This window comes from Ranitomeya variabilis, chromosome 3 (genome assembly GCF_051348905.1).
Source record: "Ranitomeya variabilis isolate aRanVar5 chromosome 3, aRanVar5.hap1, whole genome shotgun sequence".
Taxonomy (NCBI): domain Eukaryota; kingdom Metazoa; phylum Chordata; class Amphibia; order Anura; family Dendrobatidae; genus Ranitomeya; species Ranitomeya variabilis.
This window is the reverse complement of record NC_135234.1, coordinates 444,307,754-444,333,275: the sequence shown is the minus strand read 5'-3', so window position 1 is coordinate 444,333,275 and position 25,522 is coordinate 444,307,754. Positions and strand designations below refer to the sequence as shown.

Genomic DNA, 25,522 nt, shown 5'->3' with positions numbered 1-25,522 from the left:
TGGCTAGCGATATCGTTTAGTTTGACACGCAGCAGCGATCAGGATCCTGCTGTGATATCGCTGGTCGTTGAACAAAGTTCAGAACTTTATTTGGTCGTCAGACCGGCGTGTATCGTCGTGTTTGACACCAAAATCAACGATACCAGCGATGTTTTACACTGGTAACCAGGGTAAACATCGGGTTACTAAGCGCAGGGCTGCACTTAGTAACCCGATGTTTACCCTGGTTACCAGTGTAAAATGTAAAAAAAACAAACTACATACTCACCTTCGCGTCCCCCGGCGTCCGCTTCCCACACTGACTGAGCGCCGTAAAGTGAAAGTACAGCACAGCGGTGACGTCACCGCTCTGCTGTTAGGGCCGGCGCTCAGTCAGTGCAGGAAGCGGACGCCGGGGGACGCGAATTTAAGTATGTACTGTTTGGTTTTTTTACATTTTACGCTGGTAACCAGGGTAAACATCGGGTTACTAAGCGCGGCCCTGCGTTTAGTAACCCGATGTTTACCCTGGTTACCCGGGGACCTCGGCATCGTTGGTCGCTGGAGAGCGGTCTGTGTGACAGCTCTCCAGCGATCAAACAGCGACGCTGCAGCGATCGGCATCGTTGTCGCTATCGCTGCAGCGTCGCTTAATGTGAAGGTACCTTAAGGCATGCCCTATATACCCAGTTCCCAGACAATGGAAATTCTCTCATATCCTAACACCCCCTGATAGGGATTCCAAGGAGCCAAGAACCCAAGGCGGGTTATCTCCTTTTTATACACCCAATTACTAAGCAGTAGATGATCCACATCACCATTGTTAGCTGAGGCCAAATGGAGGATAGCAATACCCTCCCTATCAGAGGAAGGCAGGAGAACAATCTTGACCTCCCCACAATGTTTCACCAGAAATTAACAACAAGTTAGTCCAAAAGTATATAGTCCATCAGTGCTACCTGCCACCTAGCAGGTTCTATAAAATGGGAAGATCTACCACTGCAGATTGCCATAGGTGTGAGGAAAAGGACGCAGATTTTATACACCTGATGTGGTACCACCTCCTATTGCAGACTGTTGGAAAGAGGTCACATCTATCCTCATCGCCATCACACACTCTGCCCTAAGGTGTATGTATTACTCTGCCCTAAGGTGTATGTATTACTCTGCCCTAAGGTGTATGTATTACTCTGCCCTAAGGTGTATGTATTGCTCTATATTACTCTGCCCTAAGGTGTATGTATTACTCTATATTACTCTGCCCTAAGGTGTATGTATTACTCTATATTACTCTGCCCTAAGGTGTATGTATTGCTCTATATTACTCTGCCCTAAGGTGTATGTATTACTCTATATTACTCTGCCCTAAGGTGTATGTATTACTCTGCCCTAAGGTGTATGTATTACTCTGCCCTAAGGTGTATGTATTGCTCTATATTACTCTGCCCTAAGGTGTATGTATTGCTCTATATTACTCTGCCCTAAGGTGTATGTATTACTCTATATTACTCTGCCCTAAGGTGTATGTATTACTCTATATTACTCTGCCCTAAGGTGTATGTATTACTCTGCCCTAAGGTGTATGTATTGCTCTATATTACTCTGCCCTAAGGTGTATGTATTGCTCTATATTACTCTGCCCTAGGGTGTATGTATTGCTCTATATTACTCTGCCCTAAGGTGTATGTATTACTCTATATTACTCTGCCCTAAGGTGTATGTATTGCTCTATATTACTCTGCCCTAAGGTGTATGTATTGCTCTATATTACTCTGCCCTAAGGTGTATGTATTACTCTATATTACTCTGCCCTAAGGTGTATGTATTACTCTATATTACTCTGCCCTAAGGTGTATGTATTGCTCTATATTACTCTGCCCTAAGGTGTATGTATTGCTCTATATTACTCTGCCCTAAGGTGTATGTATTACTCTGCCCTAAGGTGTATGTATTGCTCTATATTACTCTGCCCTAAGGTGTATGTATTGCTCTATATTACTCTGCCCTAGGGTGTATGTATTGCTCTATATTACTCTGCCCTAAGGTGTATGTATTGCTCTATATTACTCTGCCCTAGGGTGTATGTATTGCTCTATATTACTCTGCCCTAAGGTGTATGTATTACTCTATATTACTCTGCCCTAAGGTGTATGTATTGCTCTATATTACTCTGCCCTAAGGTGTATGTATTACTCTATATTACTCTGCCCTAAGGTGTATGTATTGCTCTATATTACTCTGCCCTAAGGTGTATGTATTACTCTGCCCTAAGGTGTATGTATTACTCTATATTACTCTGCCCTAAGGTGTATGTATTACTCTGCCCTAAGGTGTATGTATTGCTCTATATTACTCTGCCCTAAGGTGTATGTATTGCTCTATATTACTCTGCCCTAAGGTGTATGTATTGCTCTATATTACTCTGCCCTAAGGTGTATGTATTACTCTATATTACTCTGCCCTAAGGTGTATGTATTGCTCTATATTACTCTGCCCTAAGGTGCGTACATTAGGAATCCCAGAGGAGGAGACCCGGCCTCACTAACCTCGCACTCTTCTCAGGAAAACTTAACTTTTAGCTCGCAAGGCTATAGTCATGAGATTGATGACTACAAGACCCCACAGATTTCATACTGGGTCAATATGGTAAATACTGCAGCTTCCTATGAGAGGGAGGTATAGAAAAATATAGACACTGTCCTAAAACTGTGATAATGTATGGGAGCATGGTTGTATTCCCCTTAGCCCCTTAGTGCCCAGGCGATGAGGAGTATACTCTCGTGATAAAAGATTTGATATTTGGTGCCTGACATGTGTGTCTCATGGTTTTGGTTAAGATATTAGACCCATGGTATGTTAAGGACAAGGTTAACTTCGTCAGACAGTATTAATGAGCAATATGAAATACTGTTTGTTCCTTTGTTCTATGATGTAGCCTTCTTATACAGTAAAATCTTCAATAAAACAAGTTATAAAAAGAAACAGGCGCAGTGACTCTTGCCATTGATTACACCCAGTTTTGAGTGAGGACACTAGTACCTGAGCACATGGCTCTGTCTTCTTGCCCTTCTTCTTTTCCACCTCTGGTTGCTCGGTACTGGCCCCTTTCAATACCTTGAATAGGTACAGTGATGCGCTGTTAAGGAAGCAAACGATCCATTAAAATTGAATCTAATGTACTGCCTACTATACAATCACAAGCCACACTCCGTCGTTCCATCATCCAGAGCACTCAATAGGTAGCGCACTCCGTTCCATCACTATCAATCTGTCTGCCGGCAGCAGCAACAGAGTCCAGGCAAATTGTGTTCTCATATCTTACCTGAAACAATACAAGGCTACGGAAGAGTCGCTTTGTTTGCTGGCCCTTTGCAGCAGTCGCTCCATCATATCATGCAAGTCATCCTTGAGCTCGGATACATCTTTGCAGTACCGCTTGTTCTTGCACAAACCATTCCTGTGTAAGTAGAAAAGACAGGTAAATGATCACATTGTAATAGAGCACATATTAGTTTGTGCAGAAGGGGAGACAGTAACCTGTAGTACTCCAAAAGCTGTAAAACTATAACCCCCAGCATGCCTTGACACCTGCAGACCAACTAGTTTCAGAAGGAGCCTCTGCTGGAGGGACAATAATTTTACTACACCGTAAATCTACAGCAAACTGGGCAATGCACATCCAGAGCCTCACGGGTCCATGCTTTACCCCAGATCAATGCCTCAGCCATTCCAAGCCGATACAAAACCCAATTGCCTGAACCTGCAGATATCCATTACCTTATGCTAATGACATCATTTGTGAATGCATGGTGTCAGGCATAGAAAGGATTAGTTGTGATCTATATAATATTATAATAAGAATCTAAGGCACGGCAGTCATTTTAATGAAGAAAATGACACATAAAAACAATATTACTGTCTATATACAGGCAAATGGGCAATAAAGAGATAACTCGGTCAGATTTGCATACACGGCACTAACAAAATGTAGCCTCTAATAAGGAAAGCCTGCCCTACAGAAATGCCCTTCACGGAACGGTTCGTTATCATTCCTAGCACTAATGACCTTATAGCAATTTAATTACCACTGTAGTGAAGACGTGCAAACTCGGCAGAAGATATTACCATGCTTGTAACGTAATGCAATCAATAAGAAATGATGCTCACTACATTGCCCATGGACTGTTGCAAACAGAAAAATGTAGAGTCACATTTCAGTATGCATGTTACCTGTCCTGACAAATTAAGAAATCGATAATGACTTGCTAAAGAGGATTCTACATTAGCCAGCTTCCACACATCGGGGTCTTGAAATCTGCATGCACAGACAACCTGTGCGTTTCCTGACCTGAACGCTACATCCCTATAAGAATACATTAGCCTGTCGAGTTATTGTCTGGAATTAAACTGGTTTTATCAGCAATGTTTCAGTCGGACTCCATGAATTTCCCACAGGTAGCGATCGTGGTTGTCCTGAAGAAGAACTATGTATGCTTCGAAACGCGTTGACAAGTTTACCACCCACACTCTGATTAGCATGCTTCGTCTTTTCCACATGGCAGCGCACATCCACATGTAAACTATAATAGCATCCAGTTAACAGATACTTTTATTTCCCGCCTACCCTATTGTGTCTATACATTAGTGTGGTCCACAGACTCATTTCTTCTCATCTCCTTAGGGTACCGTCACACAGTGCAATTTTGATCGCTACGACGGCACGATTCGTGACGTCGCAGCGTCGTATGATTATCGCTCCAGCGTCGTAGACTGCGGTCACACTTTGCAATCACGGCGCTGGAGCGATGCCGAAGTCCCCGGGTAACCAGGGTAAACATCGGGTTACTAAGCGCAGGGCCGCGCTTAGTAACCCGATGTTTACCCTGGTTACCAGCGTAAACGTAAAAAAAACAAACAGTACATACTTACATTCCGGTGTCTGTCCCCGGCGTTCTGCTTCTCTCCACTGTGTAAGCGCCATAGCCGGAAAGCACAGCGGTGACGTCACCGCGTCACCGCTGTGCTCGCTTTCCGGCTGGCAGGCGCTCACAGTGCAGAGAAGCTGAGACGCCGGAGGACAGACACCGGATTGTGAGTATGTACGGTTTGTTTTTTTTACGTTTACGCTGGTAACCAGGGTAAACATCGGGTTACTAAGCGCGGCCCTGCGCTTAGTTACCCGATGTTTACCCTGGTTACAAGCGAACACATCGCTGGATCGCTGTCACACACAACGATCCAGCGATGTCAGCGGGTGATCAAGCGACGAAAGAAAGTTCCATACGATCTGCTACGACGTACGATTCTCAGCAGGGTCCCTGATCGCTGCTGCATGTCAGACACAGCGATATCGTATGGATATCGCTAGAACGTCACGAATCGTACCGTCGCAGCGATGAAAATGGCACTGTGTGACAGTACCCTTAGGGTTAAGGTAACTCTAAAGACCTGTTTAGCTCGGATGTCAAGAACTTTCCTGGTGTAAATGATAAGAGTGATTTGAAGGGGACCCTATAATAGTGACATGACCGATCAGGTCTTTTGACTGAAGATCTAGAGATTCTCTAACATTGTCCCTCACACTTATCTGTAATCGCCAAGACTCAGCGATGCTACACTACTTACTTTCACTCATTTGACCAGGGACAACAACATTTTAAAGCAGCACTTCAGTGGGATTTGTATTTTAGCGCTGTAGTGATGCCACCAATGTACGTTCCCTACAGGGTGGATAAAAATCAATGTTTTTTTTAAAAAAATCAAAAAAATCGGATCGAATAAAGGCTGTATATGTGTAACATTCACAATGCCATGCTCTTCCAGAGGTTTCTGTAGGATGCTGACTATCCAACAAGTTTGGGCATGTCAACTGAATGGAAAAAGAAACTAAACCAAAAGTGAAACCAAGCTAGAAGTGTGGAATTAAAGGGGCAGTATGAACAAAATGTGGAGGCTATTAATAGTTTATACAATTAAGACATGCTGCTTTTAAACACCTACCTATTGCCATATAGTAAAACAAAAAAGATTTTTACTTACTTTGGGGTCCCCCCCTCACCCTGGCGTTAGATCGTTGCCCCTAGTTTCGTCCGTGTAACTATGGGCGCACATGCGCACTGCTCTCACTTCTCATTTTAATCGTGATTTATATTAAAAAAAAACTTTTGATTTAAATCAGTGATTTAAATCATGATTAAAATCATGATTTAAATCGATCCGATTTAAATAGAAAAAAATCTTTTGATTTAAATCGTGATTTAAATCATGATTTAAATCGGCGTGATTTAAATCAATCCACCCTGGTTCCCTAGGGGGATTATACGTACCAGCCGCCGTCTACAACTGTGTCCGGCATCAATCCTATCCGCCATCTTGTGACCACAACTTCTGACTGACTGAAAGTCAGAGGTAACAGTCACAAGTGCTCAAAGTAAGTCTACAAGAGCATCGTTCTGGCTCTCAGACTTATACTGATCAGTGACCTGTGGCTCGCCCAGCAAATACTGGAGCAATCTGGCAGGTCACAAACTGCTGGAGACGGTGATTCCAGACATCCCAGGACGTATTTATTTTTCCTTTTGAACCATCTTTGACTTTTGAGTAAGCGACAGTTGTTCTGGTTTACCCTTACCTTTGTTAAATTTGTAACCAATAAAAATTTGTTGGAAAAACAAACTGCTGGAGACCGATCAGTGACACCGATAACAGAAAAAGATGACGACTGGTAAGCAGGAGACCGGAGGCAGGGAAGTTAAATTAGTAGCACCACTCCAGCACTGATAAAAAGAAAATCACACAGCTGGAGTGGCGCTTTAAGAATCTAGTGATAAAATATCCTGATGTAATTCTTTGGGCCAATAGTGCACTCTAACCACAAAATGAGATTTCTACAGAATATCGTTTGTCACTGCAATTTTTAAACAAGTATACACTTACATGAAAATGTCAGCGGTTTTCCGGAGGAAATCTTGCTCCTGCTGGCTGGACTCAGAGTTCATACTCTGTTCTATTACAGAAATCATAGGCTCAATGATACTGAATACCATCGGACTATCAGGCTGCTTGGTCACAAAGACTTCAATCAAGTCCAGAACCTGGAGATAAGAAAAAAACACAACAAAATAATTATGTAATATAACCATGGTCTAAGGCAGCCCATATTTATAGTTGACACCATGGGACAAGAGATCTTACAGCCACAGAAGAAGTAACAGTAATTAAAGGCTTCCAGAATAGAGAAACCCAGTGCTGATCACTAAGAGTCCAGGAGTAAATTAAGTAACACCTTATTTAATGCTCAGAAAATAAGTGAAAATTAAAGGTGGATAAAATCATACTATTAAAATCCTATCTGGGCAGTAACACACTAGTGACGCTTTCACTTACAAGAAAAAATACATGTTACTTAGTCAGGTCAACCTGAAAAGCTGTATCTTGCTGCCACCTACTGGACATCCATTGGAGTGCAGATGAAGACCTTGTACCAAATTTCTCATTTTAAACTAAACACACAAAGTAATAGTGGCTGTCTCTCCGTTGCAGAGATAATAGCAATCAAATATTTGGCACCTAACGAGTTAACTTTTGTCATGTCCCAGTGGGAGTTATAAGAGCAACTCATACATGTACACTTGCAGTGAAAAGTACCTAATAACACCCACTTGGACTTAACCCCTTCACACCTTGGCCATTTTCAGGTTTTTTTTTTCGGTTTAATTTTTCCTTCCCTCCTTCCCAGAGCCATAACTTTATTTTTTCCGCCAATATGGCCATATGAGGGCTTGGAGTTCTACTTTTTTTTTTTTTTTTAAACTGTAAATTTGTATTACAGTTTTAGAAAAATGTTTAGAATTGGAGATCTGGAGGTGCTAAGGGGAGCTGCACGGAAATTACAACCTTTACTACAAAAAGATGCCCGCTTACAATCCATTTTCCCAGACCCCCCACTACTGTGTTTTAGACAGCCCCCAAATCTAAGAAGCATCATTGTCAAGAGCTTCCTGTCCTCTCCAACAGCTGCAGGTACCTTTCCCTGCAATCAGAAAAAATGTAAAACCTGTCCATTTATAATGACCACGGACAAGATAAAGATCCCCAATTCACATCAGGACTACAAGATACCAGGTACATTCAGCTGCATCACATCTAATGTGGTGTACTTAATTATTTGTACTAAATGTCCAACTGGGGGTCTGTATGTGGGGGAGACAGGGCAAAAACTGAGAACAAGAATGAATTCTCACCGCCATACAATAAGAGAAAAAAGAATGGATCTACCTGTGGCAATACATTTTTGTCTCCCAAATCATAGCATTATGGACATGAAATTACTTGTGTTAAAAGGAAACTTCAAAACTCAGAGAGACAGAAGAGACTGGGAGTATAAGCTGATGATGACCTTTGACTGTCTTAGTGGTGGAATGAATGTGTCGCATGGATTTATGTCTTTTTACATCAACTAAGGAACTTGTCCCTCAGACTATGAGGGGTCATCACAACAGAGACCCCAATCAGAGGACAATAAAACATTCCTTATCTAAGAACTGGCCCAACATTTATGGACATAACTGTTTATCACTCATGGTAATTCTGCTTCATGCCACCTGTCTTATCCATGTTTTTTTTTTTTTTTTCTGTGCTATGTTGTGCTTAAATATGTGATTCTTCAGAATTTGTTTTAGTCTTTGCCTGATGAAGAGACGTATGTAGTCTCGAAAGCTTGCTAATTGTTACCATCTTTTCAGTTAGCCATTAAAAGGTATCGACCACTGAGGACTCTCAATTCTAAACATTTTTCTATCTACTGGCTAACACGGTACCAAGATAAATATCCATCCTGTATTACAGTTTTAACAATTTTGACAAATGAGTCAGGTCAAGCTTTTACAGGACTAAGAGAAAATAAGGAGAATGTCACTGACTCTCCAACCACATTACAAAATAAAACAAATAATAAAGCGTGAAACCCTAATTTAAATGGAAAAGAAGAACTTTGGAGCTCAATGTACCCACCTCCCTCCAAAAATTCCCAATCCTGGGACACAACCAGAAGATATGATATAACATGCCAACATCGGAGCAGCAATACGAACACACATCTGGTTATTGAGGGGTTCAGGAGTGTGATAACAGAACATAAGTATTTTATACTGATTTTCCTTGTAAAGGGTGCAGATAGATGACTTGGCCTCCTTTATCCCGATCATATGCCAGTTTTGGGGCAAGAGTTCTCTACCCAGAATAGATTCCCATTTGCACATGTAAGAGTGTTTAGGTTGATGACCGTCTTGAGGAGAACTCAAAATTATATATATTTCTGAGATTTTTTAGTTGTACTTTTGAATGACTCCATTGATTTTATCATATAGTGTATTAGAAAACGAGATTAAAAATTCCAAGTGGGGTGAAATTGCAAAGAAAGCGCAATTCCACAATTGTTTCTTTATTTACCATGCTCAGTATACTGTATGTTAAAACGGACCTGGCAATATGATTCCCCAGTTAATTACGAGTACACAGATAAATAAAAAATAAACTATACTTTGTTAAGTGATGAAAAAAAATGCTTCAAATACTTGTATGAGAAAGTTTTGTGTTTGTCACCATTTTTAAAATCCCATAAAATTTCCATTTTTCAGGATCTGGGGCTGGGTGAGGACTTATTTTTGTACCCCGAGATGATATTTTTAATAAATTATTTTGAGGTAAATAAGAGGTTTTGATCGCCTCTTGCATTTTATTTCAATGTTGTGGCAGCCAAAAAAAAAAGACAAACGTAATTCTGGCATTTCCAAATTGGTTCTATTTTGATAGATCAGACATTTCTGAAAAGAGCGCTACCAAGTGGTGTTTTTTTATTGATTTATTTTCAATGGGACAAAATGGGGGGGGATGATTTGAATTTTATTTATTTTTTCTTATTTTTAAAAACTTTTTCATTGTCTTCAAGTCTCCTAGACTTGAAGCTGCAATCATCCAATTGCCTGTACTACGAAGAATAGCTATGTATTGCAGAAATCAGGATCAATGAACGTCGGCCACAAGCTGGCGTTCACAGGAGTGTCATAATGACAGGAATGGGGGTCTTGTGCAGATCCCCGGCTGCCACGACAACCCATTGGAACCCCACAATCACATGAAAGATGCACAAATGAGTGGGAATTGCCACGCGTTTCCAGCTGGCACATGTTAAATTCCATTGTCCAAGAATGACAACAGAATTTGCTTTTCACTGGCTTCCTATCGTCCAGAGACTCCAGTTCAAACCCTTAGGGTATGTGCACACGTTGCGGATTCCATTGAAGATTTTTCCGAGTGGATTCTGCAGATTTTGTGCGGATTTCACCTGCGTTTTTACACCTGCGGATTCCTATAAAGGAATAGGTGGAAAATGCGGCGGAATCCGCACAAAGAATTGACATGCTGCGGAAAATAAACCGCTGGGTTTCTGCGCAGAATTTTCCACAGCATGTGCACTGCGGATTTGGTTTTCCATAGGTTTACATGGTACTGTACACCGCATGGAAAACTAATGTGGATCCGCAGCAAAATCCGCTGAGAATCCACAGCCAAATCCGCAACGTGTGCACACACCCTTACTATGACATACATAGCCATCCACAACCTGTCTCCTCAATACATCTGTGACCTCGTCTCCCGGTACTTTCCTGCACACAACCTCCGATCCTCTCTACTCCCCTCTTATCTCTTCTTCCCACAACCGCATACAAGACTTCTCCTGCGCTTCCCCCATACTCTGGAACTCTACCCCAACACATCAGACTCTCACCTACCACGGACACCTTCAAAAAGAACTTGAAGACTCATCTCTTCCGACAAGCCTACAAGCCTGCAGGGATCCTCAACCTACTGAATCACCGCACAACCATAAATGACGCATTGCGACGCATTACAAACGACGCTAGTGTGAAAGTAGCCTAAGAGAGAAATGGGTCTGGGATCAGATCTGGGTCTGCTTCCTACTGACACTAAGCTACCGTATTTTTCAGACTACAAGATGCACTTTTTCCCCCCCAAAAAAGGGGGTTAAATAGGGGGTGCGTCTAATAGTCGTAATGCAGGCTTACCTGCAGTGGTGTGGTGGCGGCGGCAGAGATGCGGCGGCAGAGGTGCGGGGATGAGGATGCGCAGTGAGCGGGGTCCCTTTAACCGGTGAGATGATGCAGCAGCCCGGTAAGCAGCAGAGCCGGGTGAATCATGTTGTTATCGGTGGTGGCGGCGGCCATCTTCATGAGGCCGCGCGTGCGCAGATGGAGTGCTCTGCTTCCCGGGGCTTCAGGAAAATGGCCGCGGGAGGCCGCGCGTGCGCAGATGGAGATCGCGGTGGCCATTTTCCTGAAGCCGAGTTTGCAGATTTAGATCTTGGCTTCAGGAAAATGGCCGCCGCGATCTCCGTCTGCGCACGCGCGGCCATTTTCTTGAAGCCCCGGGAAGCAAAGCACTCCATCTGCACACGCGCGGCCTCAGGAAGATGGCCGCCACCACTGGTAACAACATGATTCACCCGGCTCTGCTGCTTACCGGGCTGCTGCATCATCTCACCGGTGAAAGGGACCCCGCTCAGGTGCACGCCGTACCGCATCACCCCACCTCTGCCGACACCATGCCTCCTGTGACCCTGCTCTGCCACCGCCAGCCCTCAAGATACTGTAAATTCGGACAATAAGACGGACCCCCATCTTATAAAAAAATCTTTTTTTCTGCAATTTTCACCCCAAATTTGGAGTGCGTCTTATGGTCCGGTGCGTCTTATAGTCCGAAAAATACGGTAAATCCTCTGAGATTTGTGCTACTCAGTGGGTGTACCCTGCTGAGGAGGAGCTAACTTTTTTGCCTAATGTCAGCCTCCTAGCAACAGTAGCATACACTCATGGTTACCATAATTTTTTTTTTTACGAAAACCTGACAGTTTAAGAAGAGTTTGTAGACTTTTTATATGTACTGCAGTACTCGGTATGCTGCCTAATGTACCATAAAGCCTCAATCTAATCTAAATAGAATTTTGCTTTAATATGGCAGAGGATTGCCTCCTTTTCATTTTGAAGATCGGACATACAGCTGGGGGATTAGGACTCGTTCTTCGCTCTCCTCGAATGGATTATAAACAGGGAGACATACCAGGAGATTTGGTATGATCAGACCATGTCCCTGCACAGACACGGAAATTACACAGCAGGTGCACATTCCTAAGATTATCTCAGCACAGGAACATTTTATTTAATCACATCAAATTGTGGAAATTATTAAGGTACCTTCACACTAAGCGACTTTGCAGCGAGAACGACGACGATCCGTGACGTTGCAGCGTCCTGGATAGCGATCTCGTTGTGTTTGACACGCAGCAGCGATCTGGATCCCGCTGGTCGGAGCTAGAAGTCCAGAACTTTATTTCGTCGCTGATCACCCGCTGTCCATCGTTGGATCGGCGTGTGTGACGCCGATCCAACGATGTGTTCACTTGTAACCAGGGTAAACATCGGGTTACTAAGCGCAGGGCCGCGCTTAGTAACCCCATATTTACCCTGGTTACCATTGTAAAAGTTAAAAAAAAAAAAACACTACATACTCACATTCTGATGTCTGTCACGTCCCCCGGCGTCCACAGGGTTACGCGCTGCTGCCGAGAGCTTCCTGCACTGACTGTGTCAAAGCAGAGCACAGCGGTGACGTCACCGCTGTGCTCTGCTTTACTGCCGGCGCTGACACATTCAGTGCAGGAAGCTCCGAGCAGCAGCGCATAACCCTGTGGACGTCGGGGGACGTGACAGACATCAGAAGGTGAGTATGTAGTGTTTTTTTTTTTTTTTACTTTTACAATAGTAACCAGGCTAAATATCGGGTTACTAAGCGCGGCCCTGCACTTAGTAACCCGATGTTTACCCTGGTTACCCGGGTGCTGCAGGGGGACTTCGGCATCGTTGAAGACAGTTTCAACGATGCCGAAGTCGTTCCCCTGATCGTTGGTCGCTGGAGAGAGCTGTCTGTGTGACAGCTCCCCAGCGACCTAAACAGCGACGCTGCAGCGATCGGCTCGTTGTCTATATCGCTGCAGCGTTGCGGAGTGTGACGGTACCTTTATTCCACTTTAGATTAAAATCAACTTTGCTCGTGAGAAAATCCCTTTACGTAGGAGGCACTAACAGGGTTTTTGCCTAGTTTCTACCTCTCAGTGGCAAGGTTATCATCCGTGTCCTCCAATAACAAAGACAAGAACTAAGGGCTGAATCAAAGGATTCCTTCAGGTACCTCACAATGCATTAACCTGTTGAAAGCATGCAACAATTACTATAACATTAGCGATTTCTTTAAAAGTAATTTCATTATACAGTAGGTAAACTGCCTTAATGGGAAAATTTATATATATTTTTTTTACTTACCTTAATCTTAAAGTCCTTCCGCAAGATCTTCTCTTCACGAATTTTGGCTTTCTCATCCTTCTTTGCCTGGATACGCTTTTGCTGTTCTGCAAATAATGCCGCCAGATTGTTATCCAGGGCCATCATGGTCTCATCGTCCACATCATCACTATCTTCTCCATCCTGGCAAGAAAATAACAAATCTAGTTATTCACAGCACACTATAATTGCCTTGGTCTACAACCTCCAAATCTTGGGTACACTAGAGATGAATCCAAGAAAATGGATCATTTACCGCAGCTTTGCCACCTTGTAGGACTAACACCAGCTGCTTGCGGAACAGCTCATTTACATCTTCATCCACTGACTCATCATCATCACTCTCTTTTGCTTCATCTTCATCGCCATCTTCCTCGTCTGTACTGTCCTCAGACATGCTCTCTTCTTCCTTATAAGATATATAAAAACATTATAGTTAAGAAGCATACTTCATTGTTGAGCAATGCCATTTTCTATCCCAATAAAGTTATATATTAGTTTGTAGAGCAAATGCCTCAATATCACCTGTTTTAACTTAACAGAGTTATCCACAGAAGTAAGTAAAGATTTAGCACAGCTACATAGACGACACTGATGTTTTAAAGAGGTAGATTAAAGAAAACAACCTGATCTTCAAGAGCTTTCTTCTGCTCCTTATCGTCTGTTATCACAATTGCACTTTCATCACTCTGCTCTTCTTCTGGATCAAAAACCTGAAAATAATATGACAATGGAGAAATTACCGTTAGATGACACTGCACGACTGGAAAATCAACATGATAATACACGCATGTTATCGCATATACTTCTGCTCCTTTTCATAGATCCCACAGGAGGTCTCTTCACTTATAATGCCTCTAAAATTAAAGTGACTACTGCAATCAGTTGATACATTAAAAGGGCAGTCACTCGGACCAACAGTTGTCCTTGTAAAACATTGATGGCGGACTATGACAGTAGTTCTCCACCGAGAGGTCTCATGGTAGGGAAGCTACATTTGCAACTAACTAGTAGTAACTGCCCACTTTATTTTTTGTTTAACTAATGTATTGGATGTGATTTTGTGGCACTTACTAAAATAAAACTATTACAGGTTCTCCTCCTACAGTTTAGTCCAGCCTTCCTCACTGGTTGCGCACAGCTTGATGTCCACAAAATGGCTGCTAGTGGAGGGTTAAGTAACCAGACCTGTCCTTCAGCATCGTTCAATAAAAAAACTATTCACATATGAAAGTGGTTTTACAATTGGAGGTTGATGGGCAGATTTGGTCAAATGATCCTCCATCAGCAGCCCTTTTAATGAAGGGAATAGTTGTGTGGTCTGTGAGGGAGGTTTCACTGGGAGCAGACTGAAGAGAACCTGAAATACTATATATTAGAATGTGCCATGAAATCAAGGTAATCTAAAGATAAGGTGGGCAACCCCCCTAATTTCCAAAGTAGTCCACGCAAACAATACATACATTTAGGATCAGTTGCAGAGCATCCTTGGTCAAGTGTGGGCAAATCTTCTTAAAGACGTTCCTAGAGACCACTCGAAAAAGTCTGCTTGGTTGAGAGAAGAGCGACAGAAGGATTTCAACCATCACCTCCACCCACACTGGTTCATCTGAAGCTGACAAAAGGTACGGATAAACAGTTTTAGGCTTCGGCAAGCGTAAAGCTTTTGAAATCGTATTACATTATGGCAGCATTATAAAACATTCACAAATAGACATACTGATTTGTTATAAGGTGGTATAAAGTCCACATCCATGGCAATGAACTATAGTGTCACTCGGCATAACTAGCAAGAGACTACCAAATGAGCTCAATTTAACCTAGTTTTAATAAAATAGGTTTTGTTTCAAATGATGAGTAAAGAACCTGTCAGATTCACGAATCATATTCTGTTCTTGTAATTGCAGCCACTTGCGTGTTTTGGCAGACTAGTTGTCCAATTTGGTTCCTGGGAGTAGTCTCCCCATCCGGATCGAGTTGGCTGTCCGGTACCTTCCTATGTTTATTAAATTACGGTTGCCACTCCAAGCTAAAGATAGACACGTGCAAGAGAGGAAGAATTCCCAAAATATGACCTTTTTGACCTATTTTTTTCCTCTTTTCTTTTGTAACTTATGTTTTATTGTTTTGTTATCTTCTCGCCTTATATTCAAGAACTTTACACATTAAAACCAGAGTCCATATTAGCCCACCCAGCAAACGTTACATTAAGTGTATGTGCAGATGATTACCCTGGTTATTAACCATATACAGTGGGCATGAAAAGTCAACAAACCCGTTAAAAAGGTAGATTTTAGACAAAAAAAAACACACACTAAGAATTACTTCAGATTTTTTCCACCTTTAATGTCAACATAAATAGTACAATTCAATTAATGGGGGGGAAAAAAATGAAATCTTTTCGGGTGGGAAAGTCAAAGCCTAAAATGTGGTTGCCTAAATATGAACACCCTTAAACTAAAACTTTGATAAAGTATCCTTAGAATTTATGACAGCATTTAGTCACTTTGGGTAGGAGTCTATCAGAATGGCACATTTAGAATTGTTAATCTTTGCTTAATCTTCCTTGCAGTAATGCTCCAAATCTGTCAGATTGCAAGGGCATCTCCTGTGTACAGCCAACTTCAGATCAACCTACAGATTTTCAGTTAGATTCAGGTCTAGGCTCTGGCTGAGCCATTCCAAGACTCTGATCATTTTCTAGCAAAGCCACTTTTTTGTTGATTTGGAGGTATGCTATGGTCGTACTTAAAAGTGAAATTTGTCTTCATTTTCAAATTTTTAATAGAGGCCTGAAATGGACTGATATTTGGAACTGTTCGTAATTCTCTCCAACTTGACTGAACCCCCCACATTTCTAGATACTGAAAAACAGCCCCAATGCATAATGCTGCCTCCAGCATGCTCCACTACAGGTGTGGGGTTCTTTTGATGATGTGCAGTGTTGGCTCTGAGCCAAAAATACCTTTTGGAATTATGGCCAAAAAGTTCAACCTTGGTCTGTCTCATCAGACCAGAACATGTTTTCTCACATACTTTTGGCAGACTTGATGTAGGATTTGGATGTTTTCCTTACACAAAAAAAAAATGGCTTCAGTCTTGTCACCGTGCACCACAGGCCAGACACGAAAAATATGGAAGATTCTTGGCACAAGCAGTACAGAACTAGTACCTGACAGAAATTCTTGCAGCTCCTTTAACGCTGCTGTAAGCTTTTTGGCAGCCTCCCAAGCGGATTTTCTTCTGGTATTTTTATCTATTTTTAAGGGACATCTAGTTCTAGTAACATCACTGCTGTGCCAAATTTAAGCCACTTTCTGATAACCATTTTCAACAGTGCTACACGTTACAGTTGTGCTCAAAAGTTTACATACCCCGGCAGAATGTTTGCTTTCCTGGCCTTTTATCAGAGAATATGAGTGATAACACCAAAACTTTTTCTCCACTCATGGTTAGTGGTTTTGTGAAGCCATTTATTGCCAAACTACTGTGTTTTCGCTTTTTAAATCATAATGACAACCCAAAACATTCAAATGACCATGATCAAAAGTTCACATACCCTGGTGATCTTGGCCTGATAACATGCACAGAAGTTGACACAAATGGGTTTGAATGGCTACTAAAGGTAACAATCTCACCTGTGACCTGTTAGCTTTTATGCACACACACACTTATTACAAGCAGAGTGAGTTTCTGGGATCCAGACAGACTCTTGCATCTTTCATCTAGCAACTGACGTTTCTGGATTGCGAGTCATGGAGAAAGCAAAAGAATTGTCAACGGATCTTTGGGAAAAGGTAGTTAAACTGTATAAAACAATGAAAGGGATACAAAAAGATATCCAAGGAATTGATAATGCCAGTCAGCAGCGTTTAAACTGTGATTAAGGCTATGTGCACACGTTCACGATTTCTTGCAGAAATTTCCTGAGCAAAACTGGACATTTTCCTCAAGAAATCCGCATGAGTTTTTCTCGCGTTTTTGGTGCTCTGTTGGTGCATTTTTTTGCGGATTTTTCCAGAGGTTCCCAATGCAATAATATAGTGGGAAATCCGCAAAATTAATGAACATGCTGCATTTTTTACCGCGATGCGTTTTTTTTGCAGAAAAAAAAAACGCATCATGTGCACAAAAATTGTGGAATGCATTCTAAATGATGGGATGCATAATATATGCTTTTTTTCACAGCGTTTTTATAGCGAAAAAACAAAAAAAATGCAAAAAATCTGCAACGTGTGCACACAGCCTAACAAATGGAAAATCAGGGGCTCTAAAAACAAAACCACGGTCAGGTAGACCAACAAAAATGTTGTCCACAACTGCCAGGAAAATTGTCCAGGATGCAAAGAAAAACCCACAAATAACATCAGCTGAAATACAGGACTCTCTGTAAACTAGCTGTGTGGCTGTTTCAAGATGCAAAATAAGGAGGCACGTGAAGAAAAAATGGGCTGCATGGTCAAGTTGCCAGAAGAAAGCCATTACTGCGCAAATGCCACAAAGTATCTCGCCTACAATACACAAAACAGCACAGAGACGAGCCTCAAAACTTCTGGAACAAGGTAATTTGGAGTGATGAGACCAAAACTGAACTTATTGACCACAATCATTAACGTTACATTTGGAGAGAGGTCAACAAGGCCTATGATGAAAGGAACACTACTCCTACTGTAAAGCACGGAGGTGGATCGCTGATGTATTGGGTATGTGTGAGCTACAAAGGCACAGGAAACATTGTCAAAGTTGAAGGAAAGATGAATGCAGCACCTTATCTGCAAATGCTGGAGGTAAATTTGCACTCATCAGCTGCGAATGGGACGTACTTGGAAGTTCCAACATGACAACGATCTAAAACACAAGGCCAAATCGACCTGTCATTGGCTAGAGCAGAACAAAGTAAAGGTTTTGGAGTGGCCATCCTAGTCTCCTGACCTCAAATTCTGCCGGGGTGCATGTAAACTTTTGAGCACAACTGTACATCTAATGCGTTGGAAAAAAATAGTTAGTCTTCTCCTGACTGATAACTTACAACCTGATGTTTAACAGTGTAGTGGTGTATAGACTTTTTATATTCATTACAGCAACCGGTATGCTGCATAATCTACCATAGATTCTCTATATGATTTAACTTGAACTTCCCTTTTCTGCTTTAATGTGACTGATGATTTTTATATACATTTTATGTGCTTGCTTTTATTTTTTGAGCAAAGGCAAACAGCAGTGGATTTAGGAATCACTCTGCCCCCTTCAACTGGGTTATAAAAGGGAGAAATAATCATAGCCTCAGCAGGAGGAGTATTAGGCTATGTGCACACATTGCGTTTTTTACCACGGAACCACATCGATTTTGATGCTGCGGGTCCGCAGCAGTTTCCATTGCGTTTACAGTAAACATGTAAACCAATGGGAAACCGCTGTGCACATGCTGCGGGAAAAACCGCGCAGAAACGCAGCGGTTTACAACCCGCAGAATATCACTTCTTTGTGCAGAATCGCAGCGATTCTACACACATAGAAATGCATTGAACCACTTACTTCCCGCATGGGGCTGTGCCCACGATGCGGGAAGTAAGTGGATAATGTGCGGTTGCTACCCGGGGTGGAGGAGAGGATACTCTCCTCCAGGCCCTGGTAACCATATTTGTGGTTAAAAAAAAAAGAATTAAAATAAAAAATAATGCTATACTCACCTCTCAGAGCTGCACGCGGCCGTCCGGTCTCAGGTTTGCTGTGCGAGCAGGGCCTGCGGTGACGTCGCGGTCACATGACCGTGACGTCACGAAGGTCCTTCTCGCACAGCATCTTTGGAAACGGACCGCCGCGTGCAGCCCCGAGGAGATCGGGACGTCAGAGGGTGAGTATAACCATTTTTTTTTTATTTTTAACATTACTATTGATGATGCATATGCAGCATCAATAGTAAAACCAAAACCCGCAGTGGAAACCGCAAGACAAAACGTGATAAATCTGCAGGGATAACCGCAGCGGTTTTGCCCTGCAGATTTATCAAATCCGCTGCGGGAGAACCCGCAGGGACCCGAACCTACGTGTGCACATGGCCTAAGCATGTGGAGCTAACAGTGCTTTTCCTAGTTTCTACCTCCCAGTGGCAAGGTCATCATTTGTGTCCTCCAATAACACGGACAAGATATAAGAGCCAAATCAAAGGTTTTGCCTTTGTGTTGTTGATTAATATGACTGAGAACTTTTATATATGTGTTTTATGTTATATCTCTCCATATGTTTACTGGCAACAGTTCCTCATATATGATTTTTGCCTTATTTCATTCAAGACATGTTTTCAGTTCCATATTGATTGGTGTATGCTACATCTTGCTTCCTGTATTGATACATTTTTGTCTTTGTAGAAAACCACAGCGTAATCAAGGTACGGGAGAAATGAAACGTTGGTGGTTTATTAAAGTATTCTGTCACTGTATATCTGTAATAATATTTTGGATTCATAAAAACACAATGTATTACTGGATTAGTCAATAATTTATTAATGAAAGCCATCTGATCAGCATCATAAGTGGCTAGGTTTATGCCAAAAAGTCTCTATGTGCACACAAAGGGAGAAAAAGGATTCATGGCAGAGGGAAGCCGCCCAAGCACATCAACCTAGTCTGCCAAAACACATACCTGGCTGTAATGGTAGAGCAAGAGCCAGATTCACACTGACTGCTTGGGCAGCATTTTTCTGATGACAGGACCCCTTTAATAATAGCTTATAGGTATATATTACATAGTAAATGACAGCAGAATTGCTCTGTCCTTGCATATTATAATAATTATAATTTTGTTAGACAGTTCTTAATTTACATGCAGACATATGTTAATGCTTAACAAACCTTTTTTCTTTGATTTTTTGCTCAGCGCTTTTTCCAGACAGTTGTGGATATCATTTAACAATTCCACACTCTCATCAGCAGTCTAAATAAATAATCAGAAAATCAATTTATAAAAGAAGAGGAAGATTAAAATATTGTCAGATATGTTTCTATCAAACATAACTAGATCAATAAGAAATTTCTCACGGTGCTAGCGGTGATTGCACCGAGGGATATTGGTTTTGTCTTTTTTTACAGGAGACCAGGGCTTAAATAACATGGGCCTTAGGAGTGTATTTGTGTTATTTTATGCTTTTTTTTTTTTTTTCCTTGTTTAGCTACCGGAGCCCTCCTGCCGACTGACCTGCAGTGCCCAGGAGATAAATCGCAGAGACCATCTCCATATGGAACGCTTTGCAAAGAGGTTAGGTGCTACTGCATGGATGGTGTAGGAACCCTCCATCCCTTTGTTAGGGAGGTGGAGAGGGACCGTCCGCCTCCTTCCATCACCGCTGTTTGTTAGTGCTGATGCAATGGGGGCCGCACGGATGCCATAGATGCCCCTGTACATCCTAGGGGTTAACTTCCCCAGGATTGAACAGGGCTGTCGGTCCAGCTGTACTACGCCTGGTTGCAGGAGGGGGTACGTGGAGGCAACACTCCACGTTCCCGCCTGTTCTTGGTTTGGGGAGATCGGAACCCTGAAGGGATCCGTCACCCCCTATAATCCTCGAAAAAAAAAAATTAATAACAAAGTAAAAAGTGAAAAAAATGAAAGGTAGATTGTGGTCTGAATATCAGACCCAAGTGCCTCCTACAGACACTAAGCATGAACTGGTTCGGCTGGAGCCAGTGGGCAGTGTATACTGCAGAGGAGGATCTAATCTATATGTATCACTTAGTGTCAGCCTCCTAGTGGCAGCAGCATACACCCACGGTCTGTGTCCACCAATGAGGCGAAGGAGAAAAAATGATTACTACACTAAAGGTTAAGTCCCCAATGTGACCATATTCTTAGTTTAATATGTGTTTTGGAGGCGACAGCCACCTTTAATTGAGGCCAAACCACACAACAAAAATATAAACTAGGTATTTGATTGGGGTATTCTAATTATTTAAAATTATGGCATCAATGAATCTGCCCCCTAACTGATCACGATAAGCGAAGTGCCACAGACTCATGGGTCAGCCTGACGCTTACCAAGTGGAGCCATAAAAGTGTAGAGTTCTCAACACAGCAGGTGTAGAAAGTTGTGTCTGGACTCACAACAGTCATACATTTATCATCCATCTCTGAAATATGCCACAAATGACTATGTAGGAGTTAAAACCTTTACATTTGTAACTGGGCCTAAATTGTAACTCGTGACCTACAGTAAATTGCATATTTATGGGGACACACGAATTAAGGACCCCAATTACAAAGGATGAATTAACCCAATATCCTAACATCCAAGGAAGCTACATGATGCATTCAGTAAATTGGTGTACAATATATATAGTACGTTTAAAAAGTTTACCTTCAAAAGATGAATTCCAACAAGTAATAGCAGCTGCTGATAGGACGATAACTCCATACTATTTGACTTCTTGGCTTTCTTCTGAAGAGCTTCCACTTGTTGTATCATTCTTAAAGAAATACATTCTTACAATTAATCCTTTTGTAGAAAACAGCGCAACCAGTAAAATCTTATACAGTACAGAAGCAAAAAAAAGATTGATCGATTTATTGTAACCACTGTGGTAAGGGATATATAAGTCTTCACATTGTGAAAGACAGCTGTGAGCAGAATGCTGCAGACTTTTTGGAGAGACTATTGCAGTCCAGAGGAATACATTCAGTTGCATGGAATGAGAGGGGTCACACAACAATAGGACTGTGGCCCCAGGCTTCAAAAGAACCGGTTATGATCTGTAAGGTCAATTAAATTAAAAAATAACAAAAAACTACTTTCTGACTTGATCCAATACTGAATGGTCAAAAGGCACCATGTGATCACATTACATGGACACTGATCATTCACCCAATTTATACTTCGGATACTGTAAATGTTTGAGTACAGGGGGTCTGGTTGCTGGGACCTAAAGTCCCTTGTGTGAATCTAGTGATATAAAGAATGTGTGACTACCATTTCTATAGATCGGAGTTAACATGTGTGACAACTGCTCAATTTACTATTTCTTTCTCACCGAACACTTTAGGACTAGTGATGAGCAAATATACTCATTACTCGAGATTTCTCGAGCATGCTAGGGGGTCCTCCGAGTATTTTCTAGTGCTCGGAGATTTAGTTTTTCTTGCCGGAATCCCCACATGTACTTATTATTATTTATTATTATAGCAGCGCCATTTATTCAATGGCGCTTTACATGTGATGAGGGGTATGCATAATAAAAACAGGTACAATAATCTTGAACAATACAAGTCACAACTGGTACAGGAGGAGAGAGGACCCTGCCCGCGAGGGCTCACAATCTACAAGGGATGGGTGAGAATACAGTAGGTGAGGATAGAGCTGGTTGTGCAGTGGTTTGGTCGATCGGTGGTTACTGCAGGTTGTAGGCTTGCCAGAAGAGGTAGGTCTTCAGGTTCTTTTTGAAGGTTTCGATGGTAGGTGAGAGTCTGATATGTTGTGGTAGAGAGTTCCAGAGTAGGGGTGATGCGTGAGAGAAATCTTGTATGCGATTGTGGGAAGAGGAGATAACGAGGGGAGTAGAGAAGGAGATCTTGTGAGGATCGGAGGTTGCATGCAGTAAAGTACCGGGAGACGAAGTCACAGATGTATGGAGGAGACAGGTTGTGGATGGCTTTGTATGTCATGGTTAGGGTTTTGTACTGGAGTCTCTGGGTAATGGGGAGCCAGTGAGGGGATTGACAGAGGGGAAAGGACGGGGAATAGCGGGGGACAGGTGGATTAGTCAGGCAGCAGAGTTTAGAATAGATTGGAGGGGTGCGAGAGTGTTAGAGGGGAGGCCACAGAGCAGGAGGTTACAGTAGTCGAGGCGGGAGATGAGGAAATGGACTAGGGTTTTTGCAGATTCTTGGTTTAGGAATGTATGGATCCGTAAAATATTTTTGAGTTGAAGGCAGCAGGAAGTGGAAAGGGCTTGGATATGCGGTTTGAAGGAGAGATCAGTGTCAAAGATTACAACGAGACAGCAAGCTTGTGGGACTGGGGAGAGTGGGCAGCCGTTTACTGTAATGGATAGGTTCGTTGGGGGGGGGGGTAGCGTGAGATGGGGGAAAGACAATGAATTCTGTTTTCTCCATGTTAAGTTTTAGAAATCTAGCGGAGAAGAAGGATGAAATAGCGGATAGACATTGAGGGATTCTGGTTAGTAGGGTGGTGATATCTGGTCCAGAGATGTAGATCTGTGTGTCATCAGCATAGAGAAGATACTGAAAACCGTGAGGTTCTATGAGCTGTCCCAGGCCAAAAGTGTAAATGGAGAAGAGCAGGGGCCCTAGAACTGAACCTTGCGGGACTCCGACAGCTAGGGGGCGAGGTGAGGAGGTGGTGTGTGAATGGGAGACGCTGAATGTTCGGTCAGTTAGGTATGACGAGATCCAGGATAGGGCCAAGTATGTGATGCCAAGGGAAGAGAAGGGTCTGTAGTAATAGGGAATGGTCCACTGTGTCAAAGGCAGAGGACAGGTCCAGGAGGAGGAGGATAGAGAAGCGTCGCTTGCTCTTGGCGGTTAATAGATCATTGGTGACCTTAGAGCAGTTTCAGTGGAGTGGTGTGACAGGAAGCCTGATTGTAAGCGGTCGAAAAGGGAGCAGGAAGATAGATGGGAGGACAGTTCAAGATGGACGTGTTGTTCCAGTAGTTTTGAGGCATAAGGGAGAAGTGATATAGGGCGATAGCTAGATACAGAGGATGGGTCGAGAGGGCTTTTTGAGGATAGGTGTGATTGAGGCATGTTTAAAGCTTGAGGGGAAAACACCAGTTGTTAGTGATAGGTTGAAGAGATGGGTTAGGGGTGGGATGAAGACTGTGGAGAGGTTTGGGATGAAAACTGTGGAGAGGTTTGGGATGAAGTGGGAAGGGATCGGGTCAAGTGCACAGGTGGTGAGATGCGATCTTGAGAGTGGAGAGTCGATCTTCTGTAATAGTGGAGAACTTGGGTTTTCGAGGTGGAGGGCTGAGTAGTTGGGAGGAAGGGCTCTGGGGGTTGTCAACTAAAACTGTCTCTGATGTTCTCAATCTTCTGCTTGAAAAATGAGGCAAAGTCTTCAGCTGAGATGAGTGGGGAGGGAGGAGGGGCTGGGGGACGGAGGAGAGAGTTGAAGGTGTTGAGTAACTGTTTAGGGTTGTGAGACAGGGAGGATATGAGAGACGAGAAGTAGGTTTGTTTAGCTGTGGCGAGTGTGGTCTTGAAAGTAGTGAGGGACTGTTTGAATGCGATAAAGTGCTTGTTGGAGTGGGATCTTTTCCATCTCCGCTCTGCAGCCCTGGAAGCTCGCCTCAGTTCTTTGGTCAGGCTGGTGTGCCAGGGCTGTCTGTTGATTTTGCGAGCTTTGGTATGTGTGAGAGGGGCAAGAGATTCCAAAGCTGCAGCTATTGTGGTGTTATATAGAGTGGCAGCGTCATCCGCATTGTGTAGGGAACACATGTCTGTGAGAGGGAGGAGGGATTCAGAGAGTGAATGTAGATCAAGGTGTTTAAGATTTCTGCGAGGGTGTGCAAGTTTGTGGGGTGGGGATTGTAGACAAGGAGTGGAGAGCGAAGAGAATGTGAGTAGATTGTGGTGAGAAAGAGGAAGAGGTGAGTTAGAGAGGTTAGATAGGGAGCAGAGGTGGGTGAAGATGAGGTCCAATGTGTGACCACCTTTGTGAGTGGCTGCAAAAGACCATTGAGTGAGGCCGAAGGAGGAAGTGAGAGATAGAAGTTTAGTGGCAGCTGAGAGGGAAGTGTCAATGGGGATGTTGAAGTCGCCCATGATGATAGTGGGGATGTCCGCAGAAAGGAAATGAAGTAGCCAGGTGGTGAAGTGGTCAAAGAAGGTGGTGGCTGGCCCTGGGGGGCGGTAAATGACAGCCAGTTGGAGGTTGGTGGGGGCATAGATGCGCACAGAGTGCACCTCAAAGGAAGGGAGGGTAACAGAGGGTGGCAGTGGGATTGGGGTGAAGGAGCAGTTATCTGACAGGAGAAAACCAACTCCTCCGCCATGCTTGCTGCTGGGGCGGGGTGTGTGAGAAAGGTGGAAGCCACCATAGGAAAGCGCAGCAGGAGAGGCTGTGTCAGAAGGGGTGAGCCAGGTTTCAGTGATGGCGAGGAAGGAAAGTTTGTGAG

At 42.9% G+C, this 25,522-nt stretch overlaps 1 protein-coding gene across 2 annotated transcripts in view; it reads right to left on the bottom strand.

Annotated features, from left to right (window-relative positions):
* MYBBP1A (MYB binding protein 1a) overlaps positions 1 to 25,522 on the bottom strand; it is a 121,803-nt gene that overhangs the window by 52,525 nt on the left and 43,756 nt on the right. For both annotated transcript variants that reach the window (XM_077296482.1, XM_077296481.1), the window contains exons 13-21: positions 21,745 to 21,853; positions 20,246 to 20,327; positions 14,858 to 15,009; positions 14,021 to 14,107; positions 13,651 to 13,803; positions 13,377 to 13,538; positions 6,916 to 7,073; positions 3,302 to 3,436; positions 3,019 to 3,115 (exon numbers count right to left, since the gene is read on the bottom strand). In XM_077296482.1, coding sequence (XP_077152597.1) covers positions 3,019 to 3,115; positions 3,302 to 3,436; positions 6,916 to 7,073; positions 13,377 to 13,538; positions 13,651 to 13,803; positions 14,021 to 14,107; positions 14,858 to 15,009; positions 20,246 to 20,327; positions 21,745 to 21,853 — 1,135 coding nt within the window. The remainder of the gene's footprint in view (positions 1 to 3,018; positions 3,116 to 3,301; positions 3,437 to 6,915; positions 7,074 to 13,376; positions 13,539 to 13,650; positions 13,804 to 14,020; positions 14,108 to 14,857; positions 15,010 to 20,245; positions 20,328 to 21,744; positions 21,854 to 25,522) is intronic.